This window comes from Typopeltis vanoorti, chromosome 18 (genome assembly GCF_054136105.1).
Source record: "Typopeltis vanoorti isolate ZY-2024b chromosome 18, IOZ_Tvanoo_1.0, whole genome shotgun sequence".
In the NCBI taxonomy this organism is placed as follows: domain Eukaryota; kingdom Metazoa; phylum Arthropoda; class Arachnida; order Uropygi; family Thelyphonidae; genus Typopeltis; species Typopeltis vanoorti.
The window spans coordinates 90,063,926-90,086,846 of record NC_143566.1 but is presented as its reverse complement, the minus strand read 5'-3'; the positions used below and the strand labels follow the sequence as shown (position 1 = coordinate 90,086,846).

The following is a 22,921-nucleotide window of genomic DNA, read 5'->3' as shown; positions in this document are numbered from 1 at the left end:
GTCCTCTCTCATAAAAAATTTATCTCCTTTCAATTCATTCGTACTGCCACAACTATCAATTCTTTCACCCTCTGTTTTTGCGCTCTAATACTCTCACTTACATCCTTAAATTTCTCACCCAGTTACTGACCATGCTTTAGACACAACCACAGAATATGCTGGAAAAAAGCCACTTTACTCCATCATAGCAAATATAAATATAAAAGACTTTTCCTTGAATCTACTTCTACCTTATGAAACTATCCTAACCTTGACAAATTTGACTGCATGCCCCAAACTTGGGAAGCTCTCATCCTTTCAGCCCAGCAGCAAAAGGTGCACAATTTACCCGCTAGAAGCACTATTTAGGACTTTAGACCTATTCTCAGTTGATATGCTTCATCTTCATTACTTAGTATAGTGTAGTGTAGTGTGTGCATTTATCATGTTTTTCATTCTCTGATGATGGCAATTTGACTTTGCTGAAATATTATTATTATTACTATTATTTGGTAACCTCCATGGAGTAGACTAATTGTGGGAGGCCCACTCAACCAGCAACATGTCTATCATAACGTGCTTTGAAGTTACAATATTTGATCAAAAGTATTCGGATGCCCCTCTGTAATTCATAAACTGACATCTAGATGTCACTATGACGTCACTCACTGGCATAAAAGGAGGCATAGAGCCATGTGTTGTTCAGTGATAAGAAGTACTAACAGAATGAGTGGGCCAAGGGGGGGGGCTCAGTGACTTCAAACGTGGACTAGTTATTGGTTGCCGCATCAGTAAGAAATCTGTTAGAGACATTTTAACCCTCCTCAAGTTGCCAAAATCAATAGTTGATGATGTGATTTCAAAGTGGAAACATGAAGGCACAACCTCAACAAAATCACAGTTGGGCAGGCCACATTTGATGATAGACAGGGACCATCAAGCGTTGAAGACGGTGGTTCGTGGAAATTGCCAGACATCAAGTGAAACAATCACTTGGGAGTTCTGCAGTGCTGCTAACTGTCCAGCCTGCACCATGACTGTGCATCAAGAGTTAAGAGGAATGGGGTTTCATGCTTGAGCAGCTTCCCATAAACCAAACATTTCTCCTGTGAATGCTAAGTGCTACCTGCACTGGTGTAAAGAGTGACACACTGGATAGTGGACAACTGGAAACGTGTGATTTGGAGTGATAAATCACGCTTTACCGTGTGGCAGTCCGATGGGAGGGTCTTGGTGTTGCAAATGCCTGGAGAATGATTCCTGCAAGCGTGTGTAGTGCACAACAAATTTGGAGGAGGTGGCGTTACAGTGTAGGGATGTTTTTCATGGAATGGACTTGGCCCTTTCGTAACACTACACAGAAATCTAAATGCAGAAGGGTACAGGGACATTTTGACCTGTTGCATACTGTCTATGGTAGATCATCAATTCAGTGATGACTATTGTCTGTATCAGCATGACAATGCTACCTGCCATAAAGCAAGGTCTGTGAGGGAATGGTTTGTGGACTAGCTGGCCCAGAGCCCTGACCTGAATCCCATAGAACACCTTTTGGATGAATTAGAATGCCGAGTTCACTCCAGACCCCAACGACCCACATCACGAACTGCTCTGGCTACAGCTCTTCAGGAAGAATGGGCTGTCATTCCTCCAGAGACGTTCTGACACTTGGTAAAAAGTCTCCCTTGCAGAGTTAGAGCTGACATAGAAGCAAAGGTTGGACCCACCCCGTATTAATGTTCACTGCTGGAAAATGTGTCACATGGAATGTCTGATTAGAGTTTCGAGTAGGTGTCCGGATACTTTTGATCAGTAGTGTATTTACATTACCTGCACTCACAAAGCACTCAGGTAATGCATTTCACTCAGTAACAACTTTCCACATAAAATATCTATTCCACACACCTTTCTTCCCCACATTTTTATGCATCTTCCAGGGATGATCTCTTGTTCTTCCCATGTTAATATCCAGTCTTTTTATAAGTTCTTCCATATTAATCTGATAACTTAACTGATCACTTATCTGATAACTTAACTAACTTGAAGGTCTCTCTCTCGTATCTCCTCTTTTCCTCCTATCTATCAACCCCTGTAATCCAAATTCTCTCAAATGCTCTTCATAACCATAATATAGGAAGTATTAATTAAATTTATTATTAAATTTATTTTAGTCAATATAGTAGTCTGCATTGTAATTTCCTTAAATACAGCTATATCAATGGTAGCGAAGATATTTCATAGTTTAACAAAAAAAAAAGATAATATACTCCAAAAACATGTAAAAGAAGAATGCAATAACCTCTCACTAACACTGGAGTCCAGAAACCAGTTGGGATAGTTTGCTGGCTATGACAGAGATATAGATACAGTTTTACAGATAAACTTGTCTGCTCTCTCACACAATATAGCATTGCAGCCAATAAGGTGCTGTAAAAGTTGCAGTAAGATTAAATTTATGCTCAATGAACTAACAAATCAGAACACATTTTTAAGCAATGAACTTAAAGATGCACTGACAGCTCACAAAAAAGTAATGACAAACATACAAAAAGTAATGCAGAATACCAAGTTATTCTGGTATTCTGCAACATCTTTATGATCTCAAGAAATTGAATGATGATGATGATTATGGAATTTTGAAGTAGTTAGTGATTCCAAGTCCTAGATGCTGAAACTTCAGAATAAGTTCTTTCAGTATCATGAAGAAAAATCTTCAAGTGACAATAAAGAAAAAACTGAAGTAGCATATGAAGATCCAACCTAGGTAAAGATGCAGAAAGCACTAACAACTCATTAAAAAGGAACTGACATATTTTCAAGAAGAAATAAGACAAAAATATTTAAAAATGGCTTCTATTTCCCTATGACAATTTGACTAACAAGTATCAAATCTGAGAGAGCTTTTACCATTTTTGGATTAATCTGTATAAAAATTAGATCACATTTAATGGATGACAACTCTGATAAGTTGCATTTTCTGTTCCTTTTAATAAAAAGGACACCGAATAACATACACCTTCCCCAAATGGGGGGAAAGGTATCTGGGAGTGATGACTGAAGGAAACCTGAAATTCAGGAGACATATTGCAAAGGTTGTGAAGCTAAACTAGAGGATCGTTGCAATACTGAAAAGGACACTGACCAGCATAGTTAAGAGTTGTCATTCCACTGTATAAAGGTGCCCTAATCAGACTACATCTGGGCTATTGTGCTTAAGATTTGAAGAAGAGAAATTATTATTATTACATAACACCTCCAGGGAGTCCAAAGACTTATCAAGGGAGGGCACCCACTCTACAATCCTACATCTCCACCTTATTATCTACACCAACGCTATGTACTGACAACCACCACTAGTATTTTCACAAACAATCACAAACATCGATGCTCACAGCGGGATTCGAACCTGCAGTTTTGGCTGGAGAGCAGATACGCTAACTGCTTGGCCAACCAGGCCAGCAAATTAACCTTGGAAAGAGTACAGAGGCAGATAACAAAGATGATATCAGAACTGTACAATGTTAGTTATGAGGATAGACTGAAGGAATGTGGATTGCAAAGTTTGGTAGACAGAAGAAGACGTGATATGATTAAAACTTTTAAACTGTTGAGAGGTAGTTACAGGGTTGACACTGGGGAGTTCTTTCATTTGGTGGAACAGGGGAAAGGAGCAAGGACAAGGAGCCACTCCTGGAAGTTATGAGCAAGAGGGTAAGAACTGGTTTCTTTGTATGGAGGGTAGTTGAACCATGGAATGCATTGCCTGATAGAGTGGCATGAGCACGAACAGTCAATGGGTTCAAGGAATGGTAAGATAGACTGTGTTTTCTAAGGTGAGCCTCTCAAGAGTCTTGTGATTCCATGGAGGCCTGAATCAATAATAATAACTTATGTGTGTGTGGGGGGGTACTTATCTTTAAAGTTTTATTTATAATTTACATTAATATTACATTTTAGTTTAGAATAAAACTTTATATTTTTATATCGTGTTTTATGTTTCAATATTTTTGTTTATTAATATTGAATTTCTTTCAAAAAAGCTTTTCAAAGTGTATTTATGAAATTTGTACATTTGTAAAACCTACAGCTCAGTTAACCAGGTTGACAGATCTTTCTAAAGACATCATTAATGAAGTGTTTCAATATGTTCTTAAAAGAAGATTAAGTAAAATGTGTAACATAAAGGTATTAAAGTTTATTATCTGTTTCACTTACCTATACTACGACCACCACACTGATCAAGAATAACTTTAACACGTTCTTTGACGTCTGAAGGGAAACTATCATCATTCAGCAAAGCTGGATATGCACACAATGTTAACACCTACAATGAATACATGTAATTATTTGATTATTAGTTCAGTTTACAAAACAAAACTGTGAACTTTTAACAGAAATTAATAAGCTAATGTCAGTTTGTGCTAATTGAGTAAGGATGCATAAAACTACAGACTTTTCTTTACATTTTTCATTTGATATTACATCATATTTGTGTTATTTCCTATTTGATATTACATTATGCGCCTCCGTAGCGCAATTGGAAGAACGACGGTACATTGTGCCCTTTGATTGGAATAGGCCTAAGTTCGATTATCGTCGCGATGGGAGAAATCTTTATCTGGACAATTTCAAATGAAGGTGAGTTAGCCAATCTCATACGGAGGTAACAGGGTTTTTTCCTCCCGCATACAGACAAATCGGACCTTCAGAACACACGCAATTTACAGACAAAAAAAACTAGTTGTGGTGGCCGGTAGATGGCGTTAATGGAGATGATTAGTAGGAGAGATTCGGTGTAGTGGTTGAGACAGTTGTAGTTGTCCTCCCGCGATGAGTCCTCGGACTCCTTGGAGGTGTCAGGAATAATAATAATAATAATGTTGTAATCATTGCTTGTCGGAATCACTTGTAACGTGCAATGAGAAGCGCAAACGAATATCGGCGAGTCTAGCTGCAATTCGCCTGATAATTCTAACACTTGTTTGAATTTGTTTCGTAATCTAAAGCGTTAATCGAACAATTCCAATTATTAACTATTCAATCAATGTCAAAACATAAGCTGTAACCTTTAACATGTTGTATTGCATTTATATAATGCTGTAAGCATTGTTATTATTTATAAACACAAACAAAATTTAATTTTTTCATTTTTTTCCTTGGGGTGCTGCAGTGTCAGAGTGGTTATGTATGAGTCACCACTGGACACAACACTAATGAAGGTTGCCGCTTTCGACAACAAAAAGATACAACAGGTGGCGCCACTAGTTTCTTATATTTTAAGTTCGGTTTCTTTTTGGACAGGAGGGGTAGAGCACATCTGTACCGAAGGTGGGCAACGAATTTTTTTTTCATTTTTTTTTATTAGTTTTATAGATTTTTTGTAATTTATTTATTTGTTATTTTTGCATAATCCGGAAACCCTGCTGTACAGACCAAACAGAACTTTTTCAAGCCGCTGCAGGCCTCCAATAAGAATGGTCTATAATTAGCTGCATTTGTCCTAGCACTGTCCCTTAACTCTTAACTTGCCTGCTTTCCTTTTTTGGGCATTTTTTGAGATCAGTGGTGTAGCTAGAGCTTTAGCCGCCCCTCTCAATACACACCAAAAATACTACAAAAGTCAAAACGACGTATAGGAAAAGAAATTAAAACACTATGTTTATTTTTGAAGTAAAACTTTAATTTCAACATTCTAAAATGTTATATTTCTTGCTTTTCTGTTAGCCAAATCGTCGATGACATTGGCGAAGTCTATTTCATAGTAATGTAGGTAATTCTTAATCAGTTTTATTTAGAAAAACTCCTCTCACAACTAGCAACACTTACGGCAATTGTGAGGAAAATTCGCAGTAGTATTACAATATTTGGAAATGAGTTCTCGAGACTATTTTAGAATTAACTGTAAAAGTTCAAAAAGGTTCAAAGTGCCGCCTGGGGAGGATCGCCCCCTCCAGCTACGCCACTCGTTGAGATTGAAGTTTAGTAGATCCAGGGCATTCTGTTATTGCTAGCGTTGATATCCCATTTAATTCCACTGTGTGTGTGTGTGTGTGTGTGTGTGTGTGTGTGTGTGTGTGTGTGTGTGTGTGTGTGTGTGTGTGTGTGTGTGTGTACACAAAGGTACTGTAATATCTTCAACTTCTCCAGTCCATCCACATCTGTTTCAATTCGTTGAAATATAAACCTGGTGAAAATGATCACACACACAATTCTGTTATCACTGAATTCCTTCGTTTGTGTTCTCTCTCTCTGTCATCTGATTATAGTAACAAACTTCTACAGTACTATTAAAACAGTGCCAAAAAAAAAAAAAAAAAAAAAAAAACTAGGCATAACTGCGGCTGCAGGCAAGCATGCTAATCATGCTTTTCTATGACTGAAGAATCCTTTCTTCTGTTCATTACCCCAAGGGAGTAGGCAGCGCTGTTTAGCCTTCCTTTGGAAACTGACAGACAGTCTGTCGCAACAGTTGACATTTCTGTAGCCACCCATCTTTCTACTGTAAGGCTATTAAGGCTACTAGTTTTAATTTTTCCTTAGAGATCTGTTATTCAAAATACCTTAATACTTAATGTACACTGATGTTTAAAATAATAAACTTTTTCTGTGTGCGTATGTCTTTTACTGTTTGTTTGGTTTAATATTTGTAAAAAGTGTGTCTCTGGCCGTCGCATAACTTTGTTCCATTTATACCAAAGTTATAATTGCTTCGAAATTTTTAGTAAAAGATCTCTTTCGACAAATTTCATCTCTCTCTTAGCGTCGGCTTTGATTTCTGAAAACGTATCGAAAATAAATAAAATAATTACAATATCGCTTTAAGAATAAACTCGCAACAATCATGCCTAAGGATTTGCATAAGAGAAGCGAAAATAGTTTTTGTTGTCGCCAAAGGTTATTTCTGTTTCCTGTTGGAAGAAACAGTTACATCCGAGGGAGAAAGTGAGGGGGGGGGGAGTGAGCAAGACGTCTTTGTGTTTCGTTTCCTCTTCCATTCCACCAAAGTCTCCGCTTACTGTGAAAAGTATAAATAGACACATCAGTGCGTTGGTTGCTTTTTTGTGATCCTGTACGCAGAGTGTTCGTAGTTGGGAAATTTTTGTTCCTTAGATTTCTCACGTCTATCTTTTCTTTGTTTCCGGTATCATTTAAGGGTACAGACAAGGAGTTATATAAGGAAATCAATGTTTTGCTCCCCAAGTACAAAACTAACAACTTTCGATCTATTTCGGTTTATTCAGACCTAATTCCAATTGGTAATCATCAGTCTCAATCTGTTTCTGCGACAGCGTTAATCGAAAAAAAAAAAAAAAAATCCTTCCCTTCCCCCCAGAAACTCCATTTCGTACTCTGGATTCTTGATGCCATTTTCACTAAACTTAAATTGATGAACTAAAAAAACTAAACTGGCATTAAAGGTTACTTTAAAAATAATTATTGTATGTAATGATTTAAAATTTCCTTCAGCTTATTTTGTGTGTGTGTGTGTGTGTGTATGTATATATATATATATATATATATATATATATATATAGAGAGAGAGAGAGAGAGAGAGAGAGAGAGAGAGAGATTGGGGGGGAAGGGTAAGCAAGTACGGTGTATACTGGCGCGCAGTGACGTGTCACATATGGATGAGGTACATTTAGATATTTGTAATATACAGTAATTTTATTTGCACGTTTACCTAGTATTCAAATAAGCTTAGTTATTTAATAAAATTATGAAATTTTCAAGGGAAAATAATTATTTCTAATGTAAATTATAAGCATTAATTATCATTATGAATTTTCCATAAGTTCCATATGAATTTTCCTTTTTAAGCGAATATTTCTTTATGAATCAACATATTATTATTATTATGTGACACCTCCAGGGAGTCCAAAGACTCATCGAGGAAGAGTGTGCCAACAGCATCGAACGATTGAACCCTTCCAACTACTAACCGCGCTCAAACTTGCTTAACTTTTTTTGCGAGTCATTAGTAGCAGAAGCTCTACCAACAGTTCTATTATTCAACGAAAATTTTTAAAACAGTTTCTCATCTTAATATATATTTAATTCAAATATATGTACTAATATATATTTCCTCTGCATTCATAACATTTATTTATTGACTGTGAATTTGGGATTAAATGTTCGCAGTTGATTAACAGTACAGCAATCCCTCGATTAATGCGTTCTTAAAAACAGGCGCATTAATCGAATATAATAACCTATGGGAAAAAGTATAATTCGTTCCTCAGATTTCTTTTTTTACGCTTAATTTTTTATAAAAGAATTAAGGTATGTCTCAAGGTCTAGTTTAAGGAAAACCATGAAGCTGAAAATCAATAAAACATATTCAGAATATAAATTTATTATTCTACTTAACAAAGAATTGAGCTAACGTAGTTTGGCGAGCATTCTGTTTCTTTTCTTTTTTTTTTTTTTTTTCATACAACTGACGATATGGCCCTATTGCGTCTTCTGCAAATTTTACTGGTTCTCTCTTCACCAGGGTCAGTCTCTAAGCATTGCTGCTTAAAAACTTCGATAGTACGAAAACCATGTTCAAATTCTTTCTGTGAAACCTCTTTGGGCTTGTCAATGATTAAATTGTCTTCATATTCTTCAGGATATTCCCGTTGTGCATCTAAATTTAGCAGGCAGGAATCACTCAACTTCTCAGAATGAGATTTAATTAACTTAGATTCATTTGAAAAGCCTCTAAAATCATTTGCACAGTGTAGAAGAATATGCTTCCTAACGGCTCGCATATTGTTAGCAGTAATTTCATTCGACTTTGCAACTTTATAACCAGGCTGAGATTTCTCTGATTTGGCTAGAAAAGTCTTGGAAGGCATTCGCTTCCAAAAATAGGCCGGCTTTATCGACATTAAATTTTTTTTTTTTTTTAATCAAAATAGTCCCCTTCTTACACAATTTTCTTCAAAATCTCTGGATATCTCCTTATCTGCACTTGCAGCTTCGCCTGTGATGAGAACATTATGTAGGCTATTTCTCTTTTTGAAACGCTCAAATCGCCCAGCACTAACGTGGAATTCTTCTTTTCCATCATTGATAGCCCTTTCTTTCCAGGTTACAAAGAGACTAATGCTTTTGATTTAATAAGGCCAGTGTTTAGCGGAATCCGTTTTTGGTTACAATCTTCGATCCATGTAAAAAGAAGTCTCTCTAATTCAATCATTATAATACTTTGATTTCGAGTGCATGAATGATGAACGTGAAGCAGCCTTACCTTTCTCTTTGTATTCAGAAGTTGATTCACCAATTTTCGTGTTTTTGTCCTATCTTTGCTCTGGACTGGCCTTGTTCATTTTTCTTTATTATTTCAAGTTTTTCTTCCAATCAGATTACTTTTCGAATCATTTTCACACTTCTATTTTTTGTTCACTACTTCTTTTACTCATAATTAAAGGTTAGGAAAATAATTTAAAATAAAAAAGTAAGAAAAACAATTGCACGAGATATGATCAGCAAAATGCTATGTACAGCAGGCGACATAATTTTGGCGGTAAATTTGGAACATAGTGTACATGGAAATAGTGTAGTATGCCATTAAAAAATAACTTTGTAAAATGCTTCAAATTAGTAACTAAATTATTTCATCCTGGTGAGTGATTTTTTTAAAATAGTTAGCCTAAAATTTTCGATCTCTACATTTAAAATGTAGAGATCGAAAATTTTTAAAATCTGTAATATTTATTTTTAAGATGTATATAGGCGCACCAATCGAATTTGGGTATCGAAAAAAAACGACGCACTAATCGAGGAATTGCTGTATACAGAGTGGGCTAATTCACAAACAGGGAGAGGGAGTATTGCAGTTTATGTATACTAATGCCCGAAGTATTCGGAATAAGTGTGAAGAATTTTTGTCATTACTTAGTACAACTTGGTCAAAAATTATAGGAATTAGTGAGACTTGGTTAACTAAGAATGATATAGTTATAGGGATTAAATGTAAGGGGTACAGTATTTTCAGGCAGGACAGAGATAACAGAATGGGAGAGGGGTTTTACTAATGATAGACGAAGTATTAAAGCCAGAAAAGGGTAGAAGTGCCTCAATGTGACAGGTGTGTAGAGGGAGTTCATTTGAGGCTGTTTGGGGCGAGTAGAGATCGACAGGGCGAAATATGTAATTGGTTGTTGTTATAATCCAATGGGGATAAGGGGGAGAATGTGAATAGTATGTATTGGCAAATTAGCATGATGAGTGAAGATCGAGTAATTATTATAGGGGATTTTAACTTTGGGCACATAGACTGGAAGAAGGAATGGTCACAAGGAACAAAGGAAATGGAGTTTACAGTTGTTAAGATGTAATGGAAGGGACAAGTGATTTGAAAGTGTTAGATCTGGTCATAGCATCGGAGAACATATCAATAAGTAATTTGATTACACTGTCTCCACTCGGGGAAAGCGATCATGTGGTCTTGACCTGGGAGATTGTAAGATGTGCTGAACATTCTGTTAGGAAGGGGTATATGTGGAATTACAAGGCTGGTGATTATGACTAGCTGGGAAGTCAGCTTTCAGCAGTGCTATGGCATGAGAATTTGAAGGGGAGAGATTGATGGTACGTGGGAGATTGTCAAGGAGTATTTAAAGAAATCTGTATCAGACTATATTCCCAGAGTCAGAAGGAGAAATCAAGTAGGAGTAAGATGGATGAATAATATTATTAAGCAGGAGTTGCAGATAAAGAAAAGTTTGTGGTAGAAGTATAAAGAAAAAAGAGATGAGCGGTACAAGCAAAAGAGAGTAACCTGTATGGCAAGGAAAACCAAAGCTAATTATGAGAGGAAGCCAGTTGATGGGTCCAAAATATATCTTAAGGAGTTCTTTCGCTATGTGGCAAATAAAAGGAGGAATAACCATGGAAGGATGACTTTAAAAAGTGTTGATGGTAGGGAAATTATAGAAGCAAATCAAATAGTTGAGTTACTTAGTGATCATTTTGCAAAAGTGTACCATCTTGGTTGTGACAGTGCAGTGTCAAATGTGTCATTGACTGATAAGAGTCTAGAGATAGACGAAATAGAGGTGCTTAGTATATTACAGAACCTTAATGCTAACACTGCCATTGGGTTAGATGGCATATCAGCCCATGTGTTACGAGATTGTGCAAGAGAATTAGCACCTGCTCTAACCAGGTTGTTTAATTTAAGCCTCAGTTCTGGTAAAGTTCCAATAGAGTGGAAAGAGGGGAAATAATTCCACTGCATAAAGGAGACTCCAAGACAGTGGTTGCAAATTATAGACCAATCAATATATCTGAAGTGGTGGTTAAGATTTTGGAGAAATTGGTAAAAATTAGAATTCAGGACTGGGTGGACAGCAATATGATACTTTATAAGGGGCAACATGGTTTTGTGAAGGGTAGGTCTCGCATCAGTAACTTGCTTACTTTCTATAATAAAGGACAAGTACAGTGGAGTTGGATAAAGGAAATCCTTACTCAGTGATACTGCTGGACTTTGCAAAGATGACAGAATTCCACACGGAACTGTTGCATAAATTAGAGCAAATGGGTATGGATTGTGATTTGGATTAGAGGGTGGCTGGTGGATAGAAAGAGTGGTTTATGGAGAAGCTGAGTCCAGGAGAAGGCAGGTGACTTGTGGTGTACCCCAAAGCTCAGTCCTCTATTGTTTAATTTGTACATTAATGATATTGGAAATAATTTGAAAGGAAATATCCACTTGTTTGCTGATGATGCAAAATTAGGAAGAGCGATAGTCAATGCAGATGATGTACATATCTTGCAGGATGACTTAAATAGGCTGACGGTATGGGCTAAGGTAAATGGCTGTCAGTTTAACATGGCTAAGTGTAAGGCAGTGTTTCCCCAAAGTTTTGGATCATGCCCCACCTCAGCGCCTCAAAGATTTTAATGTCCCCCATCCAGCATAATAGTCAGCCAAGTTCTGAAAAAGTATAATATAAATATGTACTTTAAATAAAAAAGGAACATAGGTAAAACTGTTTTTAATTTGACTTTCTTCAATGAATATAAATTTTATATTACACTTTGTATATTATAAAACATAAATCGAACTGAACATAAAATAAAATCCAAGTTAATGCGATCCTTGAGCTTGATGTCTGCTGCAGAGTTTTTATTTGAGGTACTAATTTAGTAATTTTCAATCTCAAATCCCCATGGTTTGTGATATCCAGATGATTTATTTTTTTCAGTAGCAAGTCATTTACAGCACTAAAGATACATTCAACTAAATATGACGACGGGAAGGGAAACAGTATTTTTTTTTTGCAAAACTAGTTGAATTTCGGTATTCCGTTTCTGTCTCGTCAAAAAGTCATGGCATTGTTCCTTTTATGTTGAATAAAGTTCTAATAGACTCAGTTTGCTTTTGTGAGGGTTCTTCTTGATACTATATTTATGTTGACTGTTGTACTAGTGACGTCAACTTTTTTCTCGGAAAGTCAGGGTTGCAACATCGACAATTTATCACTGACAATAGTGAGTATTTTGAGTATATCGGTGATGAGGTGACGAATGCAACATCATTTTCTAATTGCCCCCCAAAATATTCAAATTTCCCCCTGTGGGGCGTACGCCCCACGTTGGGAAACACTGGTGTAAGGTCATGCACTTCGGGAGGATGAGGTAACATGCTGTTTACTATATTAATGGAACTTAAATGCAAGAAGTTGATGAGGCAAGGGATTTTGGCATCACATTTGATGTGATGCCAAAACATCACATCAAATTACATGGTTGTTGAAGAACACACTGGCAAGCAGGGATAAGAAAGTTATTGTTCCACTTTACATGGCATTAATAAGACTTTTGGACTACTGCGCACAGATCTAGTCACTTAGATTTCTCGGTGATGAAGAAATGGTGGAGAGGATTCAGAGGCGAGTTATAAAGATTGTTGCAAGTCTGGGGGTTGTTCCCTACGAGGAAAGATTGAAGATCTGTGGGCTCCAAAATCTAGCTGATAGACGTAGGAGAGGAGATATGATAGAGGCATATAAATTATTAAAGGGATTTTATAGGATTGATACTGATGACTTTTTAAGACCAGTGCAGGAAGGGAGAAAATGAGGAGCCATCCATGGAGATTGTAGATTGTGTATGAGTGTGGTTAACAAGGGTGTTAGGAATTTTTTGCTTGGAGGGTTGTGAATGAATTTAAGGAGAAGTATGATAGGTATTGTGTTCACAATTTTCACTACATCTACTTGCTATATGAAACACTTCATAACAATTTTTAGAATTTTAAACGACTTTCATGTTTATATATTAACACGTTCACACCAAGCTTCTCCCTCCCCCATCCAGTGGGACATCTGTTCATAGTGGGAGAGACCTCCAAGCGATAGTATTGACCCTTTTCATTCTTCTTCCTCTTTGCTTCTTCCCTGTACTTCGAGGTCTTTTTTTCATTTTTAAAAAAAAAGTGATGGTGTTATTATTTCTTTTAGACCATCTCTATGATCCAACGCCCTGCCACCATGTCTGTCGAGCTGTGCGAACCGTGGACATCCGGAAAGGGGAATCCGTGTCGTCTTGCACTGCTTTGGCCTCTGCTTCGGCAAGATGGGAGGTCCTGGATTAAATGCTTACGACAGGATCAATCGACTAGTGGGATTGCCACGGATCAACGGTGCTGAAGTAAGTCTCTTACCTCATGGTCCGAGGTCGAAACGCAAGGCTAGCTGTGCTGCTGGTATAGCGTCCGGGTTAGCTCTGGCGTTTCACTCCTGAGCGCAGTCATTGCTTGCCTGTCAGTGGGCATCCATGCGAGGCTCCATGGTGAGTGTGGAGCTTTGACGTCGAACAAAAAATCCCTCGATCATGAATTTTTCATCCCCAAATGTTTCAGATGGCCCTAACAAGGTCACAACGAAATACTGATATTGTAGCCACATCATTTGATAACCGAAGTAACAAACGAAAGATACGTGATACCAGTATAACTGTACAAATTTCTGATCATCCATGCAACAGGTGAAATGTCAATAGGAAAAATATCATCCTTTATTCAAAAGGGGTCAGTAGGACTGGGGGATCTCCCAAAACAGTTAAAAAACTACCTTCTGGTGAAAAATTGCTCTCAGCAGTTTTTTCAATAGGTGGGATACCAATCACAGTAACGCCTCAGTGACATGACCTTCTAAATTTTGTGAAATGGATTTTTTTTTTCGGGTATTCATTGGGTCAGATTAAATGCTTACCTTGGTGAGTACGAATAAAGAAAATGTCGCGCAAAATCTACACGAATCCCATTTGGAGATCGCAAGTACTTAAATCGAAAATTTAAAACATCCCACAGCAGTAGAAAAGTAACATGAATAGGTGGGATACCAATCACAGTAATGCCTCGGTGATATCAGAATAGGATTTCCTTGATGTTCCTGATGAGATATGCTCAGAGCTTAAAAATCAGGAAGTGACATCTTGATACGTAGGAGTGGTCACCTGGTTCCGACCAGAAACATCATCCTTACTTTGATACACCTAAGCTTCCAACATCTGAAAAAGCAAGGTATCTCAATTGTCCCGTTAGACTGTACATCCCAAATCCACTTAGATGCTTTAAATGTCAGAAATATGGCCATGCCCAAACTGCCTGTCGTGGTCCTGCCACATGTGCCCAATGTGATAATAAAGAGCATAAAAACAAATCTTGCTGTGTAAGAAAGCTAAATGTGTCAGCTGAGAGGGAGATCATCAGGCTTATTTCCGGGCATGTTAGAAGAGGAATGGTGAAAAAGAAACACAAAGATGGAAACAAAATATAACATACCAAGATGCAATAAAGAAGTTAACTACCACTACCAGACCTGTCCTGAGATTATGTCATGCTGAAAAGGTGGCACTCAAGAAAATGTCAACAGCATCTCAAGCATCAGCTGATAACTTCACCATACCGAACTTTATGATCATGAGTGCTTCTCTGTTAAGCGCATCAATCGTATGGCTTACGGTCTCACTCCAAAAACGGTTCAATTCGAAGAGAGCCGACTTGTAAAAAAAATTATGGCAAGGATAATTGAAGATAAACGACCAGACACTTCCACAAAAAAAGAAATGGATACTTTAGTACTCACTGAAAATAGATTAAATTCACCGATTCTGATAAAGTAGATGATGTATCAAAATCAACTGATAATGGTAAACCCTCAACATTTCGAAAATTGGACAAGTCTACAAAGACTTGTCCAAAACAACAGTAACACCTCCTAAAGGTAATGGGAATTAGGGACGCAAAAGGGAACATTTTTATAAATGAACTGTTGTGGGTTTCGCCAGAAGATCAATCTGAAGATTTTGCTGAAGAAACAAAGCTCTTTTTGTTTGTTTGTTTCTGTCTGCAGGAAACCTATTTAAAACCCTGTGAGGACCCAACCTTAAGGATTTTCGCTACTGTACGCAAGGACAGAACTGGAGATAATCCTGTTCATGACGGGGGTTAGCTATCCACACGTCTCAATTTCATAAAATATCTGAAAACATTATTTCAAGTCAAAGAATTATTTGCTTTTGAAAGTTTGCATTATATAAATTGGTTAGTTTCTGCACCTAACAGAGTACATGCGAGTAAATAAATTTCTCTAATATCCTACTGTATATTTTGAAATAAGTTATTAGTACATTTTCTGTATTTAGTGCTGTAGTACTGAAAATAAGTAAGTTTTTATTGTAAATTAATTATTTTAAGATAATTTATTAGCTTAAATCAATTATTTGTTTATATTCCAGTGTCCACGTAGTTTTACATTCCAGAAACTTGAACATGAATAACAGCAACAGCCACAGAAATTTAAACATGAAATGACATTTTCATTCTAGTACGCAGCTCACAATGCATACTGGATGCACAAACAGGAAGGATGAGACGATTTGTCCAGCACGTCGCAAACGTGTATTTTTTTTAATAAAGTTTTATCCACTTTTCGAAGAAGTTCTGAGAAGTAATACGAACTGAAACTTTTCTCACGAATTTTTTAGTCTAGTCTGGTTAAAAGAGAATAATATTCACCGGTTATTGTTTTACCCTTTTCAAGATAATTAATAAACAGAATGCCTTTAGCATCATAAAACACCGATGCCATGACCTTTCCTGCTGATGGAACCGACTTTGTCTTCTTTGGCGCTGAACAACTGGCTTCTGTCCACTGTTTTGACTGCTATTTGGAATCCGGTGTGTAATAGTAAATCCAAGTCTCATCCATAGTAATAAATCGATGCACAAAATCAGTTTTATTCTTGTTAAACCAAGCACTGTTCAGAGATTTTCATGCGAGTGAGTTTTTGATCTGTTATGATCAAGCGAGGCACCCATTCTTGCGAAAAGCTTTTCCATGTGCAATTCTTCATGCAAAATATATCCTATACGTTCTTTTGAAATGCAAATAGTCTCAGCAATTTCACGCACTTTGACTCGCTGGTCATCCAATATCACATCGTACACTTGATCAATGATTTCAGGTGTTGCTACACTTTTTCGACGTCCCTCACGTGGATCATCTTCAAGGCTGGTACGGCCACGTTTAAACTCGGCAGCCCATTTCTTAATTGTCGAAAACGAAGGAGAAGAGTGCCCATAAACTTTTATGAACTTCAAATGAATCCTTTTTGCGTAAACTTTCTTTTACAAAAATTTTATAACTTCACGATAATCAATTTTATCCTTTTCAAGGGATACAGACAACACTTTTTCTTCAGACAGCTGTATAAAACAATCTACTTGATAGAATGACTTGCAATTTCATATAGGTGCTTATATCAGATGTTTCAACATAGAAAATAAATCTCTTGCCGATAGTGTTGCGATCTATGGTCGAGAACTTTTCAGACAACCCTAGTATTGACAAACTGTTATGTATAGCGTGTCACCAAATAATGCTGGAATTTAAAGTACGAGCAAGTTTGCTTGATATTGAAGCAAAAAAAAAAAAAAAATCATAATAATTCTATGCACACAATGGGTAGCATCGAGTTTCTAGGTCTGTTTTGGCTGTGTGAAAACCGTGAGTCGTCAGTTAATCATTTGTTTCTTGTAGTGATTCAAATTGAGACTAAAACGAAATACTCACATTGAAGGACAACAGAAAAAAAACACGACTTTATATTAGCCTTCAGTTTAATGTGTGATACTATTCAACAGTTATCAGACTAGAGTTTGGACATGAAGAAACGTGACATACAGTAATCTTGCTTTTGTAAATAAATGCCGAATTTATTTCATTCGAGAACTCTCGTAGATCTCATCTTTTGCTGGCTTTACGCAGTCGTTAAAGAAATAGAGGTTAACATTGTATGTGAAGTGTAGGCAATTGCCGGAGGAATGTATATTTCCTATTTTTACTAAATAATTTTCTTTATATATATATATATATATATATATATATATATATATATATATATTTTTTTTTTTTTTTTTTAAAGGGTATGCTTCTGAAAAATGGGTAAAAATAATTCGGTAAATTCCTGAAGACGTCGACATCCGCAACCATTCTCTATGCATATAACATTTTTGTAATCAATCATTTTATTCGATTACCGTCTTCGATTCCATTAAAAGAATAATAGAAACTCATATGGTTTTAAGTGAAATAAATGATTAATCTATGTTTGACGAATTCGTTTTTATTTACCATTAACGAACCACCTATCATTGCAAATTTAAACCTTCTATTCAAGTTTCGTGCAATATAGGGCAAATACTACCCTGAATAGCAGCAATAAAAACTGAAGTCTGAATGACTTTAAAAGTTTTGTGAAATGGATTTTTTTTTTTCCGGGTATTCATTGAGTCAGATGAAATACATTTTACCTCGGTGAGTACGAATAAAAGAAATTGTCGCGCAAAATCTACACGAATCCCATGTGGAGATCGCAAGTACTTAAATCGAAAATTTAAATCATCCCACAGCAGAAGCGAAAGCCACGATTGGTAAGGATGCGTTATTTAAATAATTTAAAATAAATGCCAAGGCCACTATTGAACTATACACTGTGTTTATTGGCCAGTTTCTGATGTATTCATTTCACAGATGAACTGAGATCTGAACAGTTTCAACCCTAAAAGTTCTTTATTCACTTTTTTGTGACTATTTTTTTTTGGGGGGGGGGGGATAATCAGCAAAAATCAATGCTCTCTGTTCGAATGACGGTCTTCTTATCCCAAAGCTATTTTTTAAAAATGTACATTGTATAAAAATATCACTAGCTAAACAATAACAAATGATATAAGAAACTGACTTGAACATTAAATCATATACGTAACTTAATATAAGTTTCAAAATCGTTCATTTGCGTTGCATCGCAACAATAAGGACATTCGTTTTTTTTTTTTTAGAGCACCTAAATTAGATGCATTCTGAAAAATTCGTAAGCATCTATTAAGCTCAGATTTCATTTGAATCCGTCATTTTGAATCCACAATTTCTTCACCTTTTTCTTTCTTTCTTTTTTTTGTTACATTCGGATCAATCGCGAAGAAAAAATGAGTCGCAATTATATATAGCGGACGGAATTGAATAAAATTTGGTACATGTCCAAGTAGTTCAGTTTCTTAATCGAAAGCTTTTCTGTGACATTTTCCAAACATATTCGAAAGGATAGCAAATTTCAGACTGCATGCATGGGATTTAATGACATTTGGTGTTATGAATCTAATTAAAATCATAATGAAATTCATGACATGTACCTTCAAGGAGTATACGAAATACTGGGCTAGTACTAAGCGAAGATTACTAAAATGCTATCAACAATTTTCCTTTGTCACCACACCACAATTGTTCGGATGTCATATTTCCATCAGAATACCTCGGTCTCTGTATTCCTCTGAAGCTTCCTCCCGTCATCAGCCACCAGTTTTGCTAACTTATTATCTTTTGTTCCCTGAAAATTTCCTAACATTTTTATTGTCTGTTATTTGTTTCTTTATGTCCTCTGCTTTCTATAATAACTCGAAAATTTTCTCGAATTGTTCCTTATAACCCTGTACGACTACGGCTATTTTTTTTTTGCAAAGTTCAACTGAGAGCCCTTGTAAAGGTTCGCGTCCGGGGAATTCGATCTTGATCTTTCCAACCGAAGGGCAAATGTCGAGACGCCAACTAGTTATGTGAATTCGATAGAAAGAAAAGTAATAGATTTAATTAATATATTTAAAAGTGGTTTCAATCAGATGTGGATTTGAAATTGTATGTCGGAGTGCAGTAGCGCACTCAGGATTTAATCTTGGAGGGGGCCTGAGTACTCAAGATTTAATCTTTGAGGGCGGGGGTGGGGAGAGTTGAGTAGACGATTTGAGAATGCACACTACATTGCATACGACCTATAACTGAGCATCTGCAGTGATTGCCAATACATGATACCCGTGATCTCCTCTGGCCTGGCTCGGGCAAACGAAGTAGCGCTCGGTCCATAAGAGCACTACTTCGTTCGCCTTGCGTTCACAGCGGAGGGGATTCCTGAAAGCTATAGGGTATTTTCACCTTATGTGGCCGCTAATTCATAAGTAGTATAGAAATAGAAGACACAACATAAATAAAAAAAAAAAAGTTTTAATTAGGAAAATATTTTTGGAAAATTTTCTAGCGTTTTTTCCTTTTTCTTTTGGGAGGGGGCCCCTTGGCTCCCTCCCAGAGAACTCAACAGGAACTCAACATGCAATGCAACATTGGGGGGGGGGAAACCGGTTAATAGCCAAAAGTGAAACCGTCACGTGCTTCTTTGTGATTATTCGTTATTCTAGATACTTTTAATTATATGGTAAGGATGAAGTAGCTAATGTGTGTTCATGTTACTGATATATTTGGTATAGAGTAGACCAATTACTGATTAAGATTCTTCAATAATGTGAGTGAATGTACGTAAAGTGAAACCGAACACACACACACACACACACACACACACACACACACACACACACACACACACACACACACAAAAAAACAACAACAAAAATAAAAATGGTTGATTATGTTTTTTAAAAGATAAATCGATGAAACTTGCGATTCTGGGAATAAATGCTAATATATTCTGTACTCATTTCCATGGTCGCAAATAAATTTGATAAAATTGACGAAATCGAAGAAACGGAACGTCTTGGCGTATTTCGTGTTTATAGGAAACACGAAAATACATTCAACTTCCCTAAAATTCCTCAAAATGCAAAACGGATAGGATATGGCGAAAAAAAAAAAGCTTTTATAGAATTACAGTATATTGGAATTATATCATTTAACTACAAAAGCAGATACTGAATACAAGTTATTAGAGATCTGTATAAAAAGTAGAGTTTACTGGATATCCGATTTTTATTTTATGGAAATCTTTTTTGCAGTATTGTTCTATCGTGTTGGATATAATTTCCGAATGGATTGCAGTTCAACCCTGTTTTTAAAATATTTTTCGATTTTAGAAATGTATCTCTTCGGTAACGAAGAACATCGGTAATGTATCCATAGTAAAAAAAAAAAAAAATATATATATATATATATATATATATATACAGGGTGTTCGGGATAAATTTGACAGTTTCGTAAGGAAAAAGAAAATCTTCTTTGTATCTATTAAATTTAATGAATTGACAAAAAAACATTACAGGCAGAGTTAATTACAATACTATCAACAAGATTTACTCAAAATAACCACCATTAGCATCGATCACAGCTTCAATTCTGCTTCGGAACCTCGAACAAGCTGATGCTACAGTCTCCCTGGGAAGGGCCGCAAAAACTGTTTTAATTTTATCCATTAACTGGGCTTTTGTATTACTGGAAGTGCGATTGGTGTCTTTTTCAACTGCGCCCCATACAAAATAATCCATGGGGTTAAGGTCTGGGGAGTTTGGAGGCCAAACATTTGGACTGGTGAAGTCGTAGAAATTTTCAGACAACCATTTTTGACTTTTCCCAGAGGTGTGGCAAGGGGCCGAATCCTGCTGCCATACATACGGCCTACCATTGGCTACCCTTGTTATCCAGGGCTTGACTACAGTTAGCAACTCCACGAACAAAGCCCGAATTCCAATGCCAGGGTTCTTCAACACCTGTTCCTGCAGATTTGCGAGGAATTCTGCTGTACGAACGCAATCAGATCGTCTGCTAGGGATCTTTCTTCTTGCTACATTCTCGTAGTCACCATTGCAAGTCTCTAGTTCATGCCTGATTGTTTTTACTGTATTCAGGGAGCATTGGGCAGCAGTCGTAATATCCTTATTTTGATGGCGGGCACGAATCATCATGATACAAGTTATTCTCTTCCATGATTCAGGTGGGTTCCAGCTATCCATCCTTTCTGACATCTTGTATATGAATGAAGAAGGGTCCAAACTTTTAAATGAAGAGAAGTGTGTGTTAATACATGTAACTTACGGAAAAATATAATTAATTATAAATATGTCAAATTTATCCCGAACACCCTGTATATATAATAATAATAAAATAAAATACAAATTATATCTGTGAGGATAAACAGTCTAATACTGAAGTGAATTTAACACACGCAAGAAGGTGCATTTAAAGATGTATTAGATACTGCGCTAGTATTAATTTTATAAGCTATCAATAAAAACTTAAAAAATCTTTCGTCTTAAAAAACTTCTGTCTAAAAGATGCGAAACAAAATTCAGATATCCAGACAATTTAATTCGAGAACCTTACCTGTCTTAGGAAAGTTAATGGCTGCTGACCCATAGCTTGACAATCAGCATTATTTGCCATGATAACTTCTGTGAAGTTCCTCTTGACTCCCTGTAAATAATGCGAACGATGAACAGATCATTCCTTTTATATGGACATAAATTTGTAATATACTATTATATGATAAAAGTGGAAAAATATTTCCCACTTTACAAATTACAGAACTATAAATCACAGAACTTTAAAAAAAAAAATTACAGAACTGTAATTTTTGTCATTAGAGGAATAATTGTATTACACATCACAATACTGAATTTTTCTTCCTTGACCTGCATCTCATAGATCTTTGGAGAATCATCCCCCCCACCCACCCCCAGTACTTATGAAAAGTTTTGAAAATAAGAAATGCTTCGCATAAAAAACGATTCCCAAAATAACTGATCCAAGCTGTTTCCGGCGACTATGGTGTTTAGTAAATCCAACAAAATCTATAGATAAATAAGCAACCACCAAGTTTATAATATACAATATGAGAGCATAGCACACTAATAAGTGGTTCAAGGATTATATCACGGGAAATCCTATTCTACACACCATGGAACATTTTTAAGCAACTTCTAGCCTAAGTCATCCTCCTTATGGCTCTAGGTCCAAATCGAGCCTTGGCCTCCTGGGTTTGTTGTCTCCAAAACGTTACTTCTCAATTTGGGCATTGTAATATGACGTTTCTATATTGACTAATGGTGTCTCTCCATCTTGTTCTGGGTATTCCTTTTGGTCTTTTACCAATAATTTTACATTTGCTGTCTTCATAAGAATACTTTCATTTTCCAAACGAAAAATGAACTATCCTACCCACTGGAACTATTTGAACTGGATATTGAGATTAACTCAACTGGTCCACATTCATTCACTGGTCCAAATGTTACTAGGGAGATCCATTCAAAAGCTAAAATATCCCCCCCCCATCTTTGACATGCAGCACGAGTGATGATTCTCTTCGAGGGTATGCCAAACATACTGCTGGGATTCAGTACGTACTCCAACTTTGAGGGTACAGCAGTAAAGCAGTTCTGCAGGCTGGCCGCCAGTTAGTGTACGGGATAGAACCTGATGGTAACGTCTTTTAGTAGGTCCTGATCAAGGCCTCACTGCCAACTACACTGCTAGGTCGTGTCCGAAAGGAGTTCCTGTAATGGTCGAGGCCACGCTGCGGGAAACTACATACGCTCTGTACGAAGGTCAAGAGTATTTTCTTCCATGATAACGCTCGATTCCGGTTTTAGAACTTTAAACATGAAACT

General features: G+C 36.5%; 1 protein-coding gene across 1 annotated transcript in view; it reads right to left on the bottom strand.

The window, feature by feature from the left end:
- Positions 1–22,921, bottom strand: part of LOC150096926 (alanine aminotransferase 2-like) — a 185,865-nt gene that overhangs the window by 132,002 nt on the left and 30,942 nt on the right. Inside the window, exons 2-3 of the mRNA XM_090408737.1 lie at positions 21,639–21,728; positions 4,195–4,303 (exon numbers count right to left, since the gene is read on the bottom strand). Of these exons, the coding sequence (XP_090264863.1) occupies positions 4,195–4,303; positions 21,639–21,728 (199 nt within the window). The remainder of the gene's footprint in view (positions 1–4,194; positions 4,304–21,638; positions 21,729–22,921) is intronic.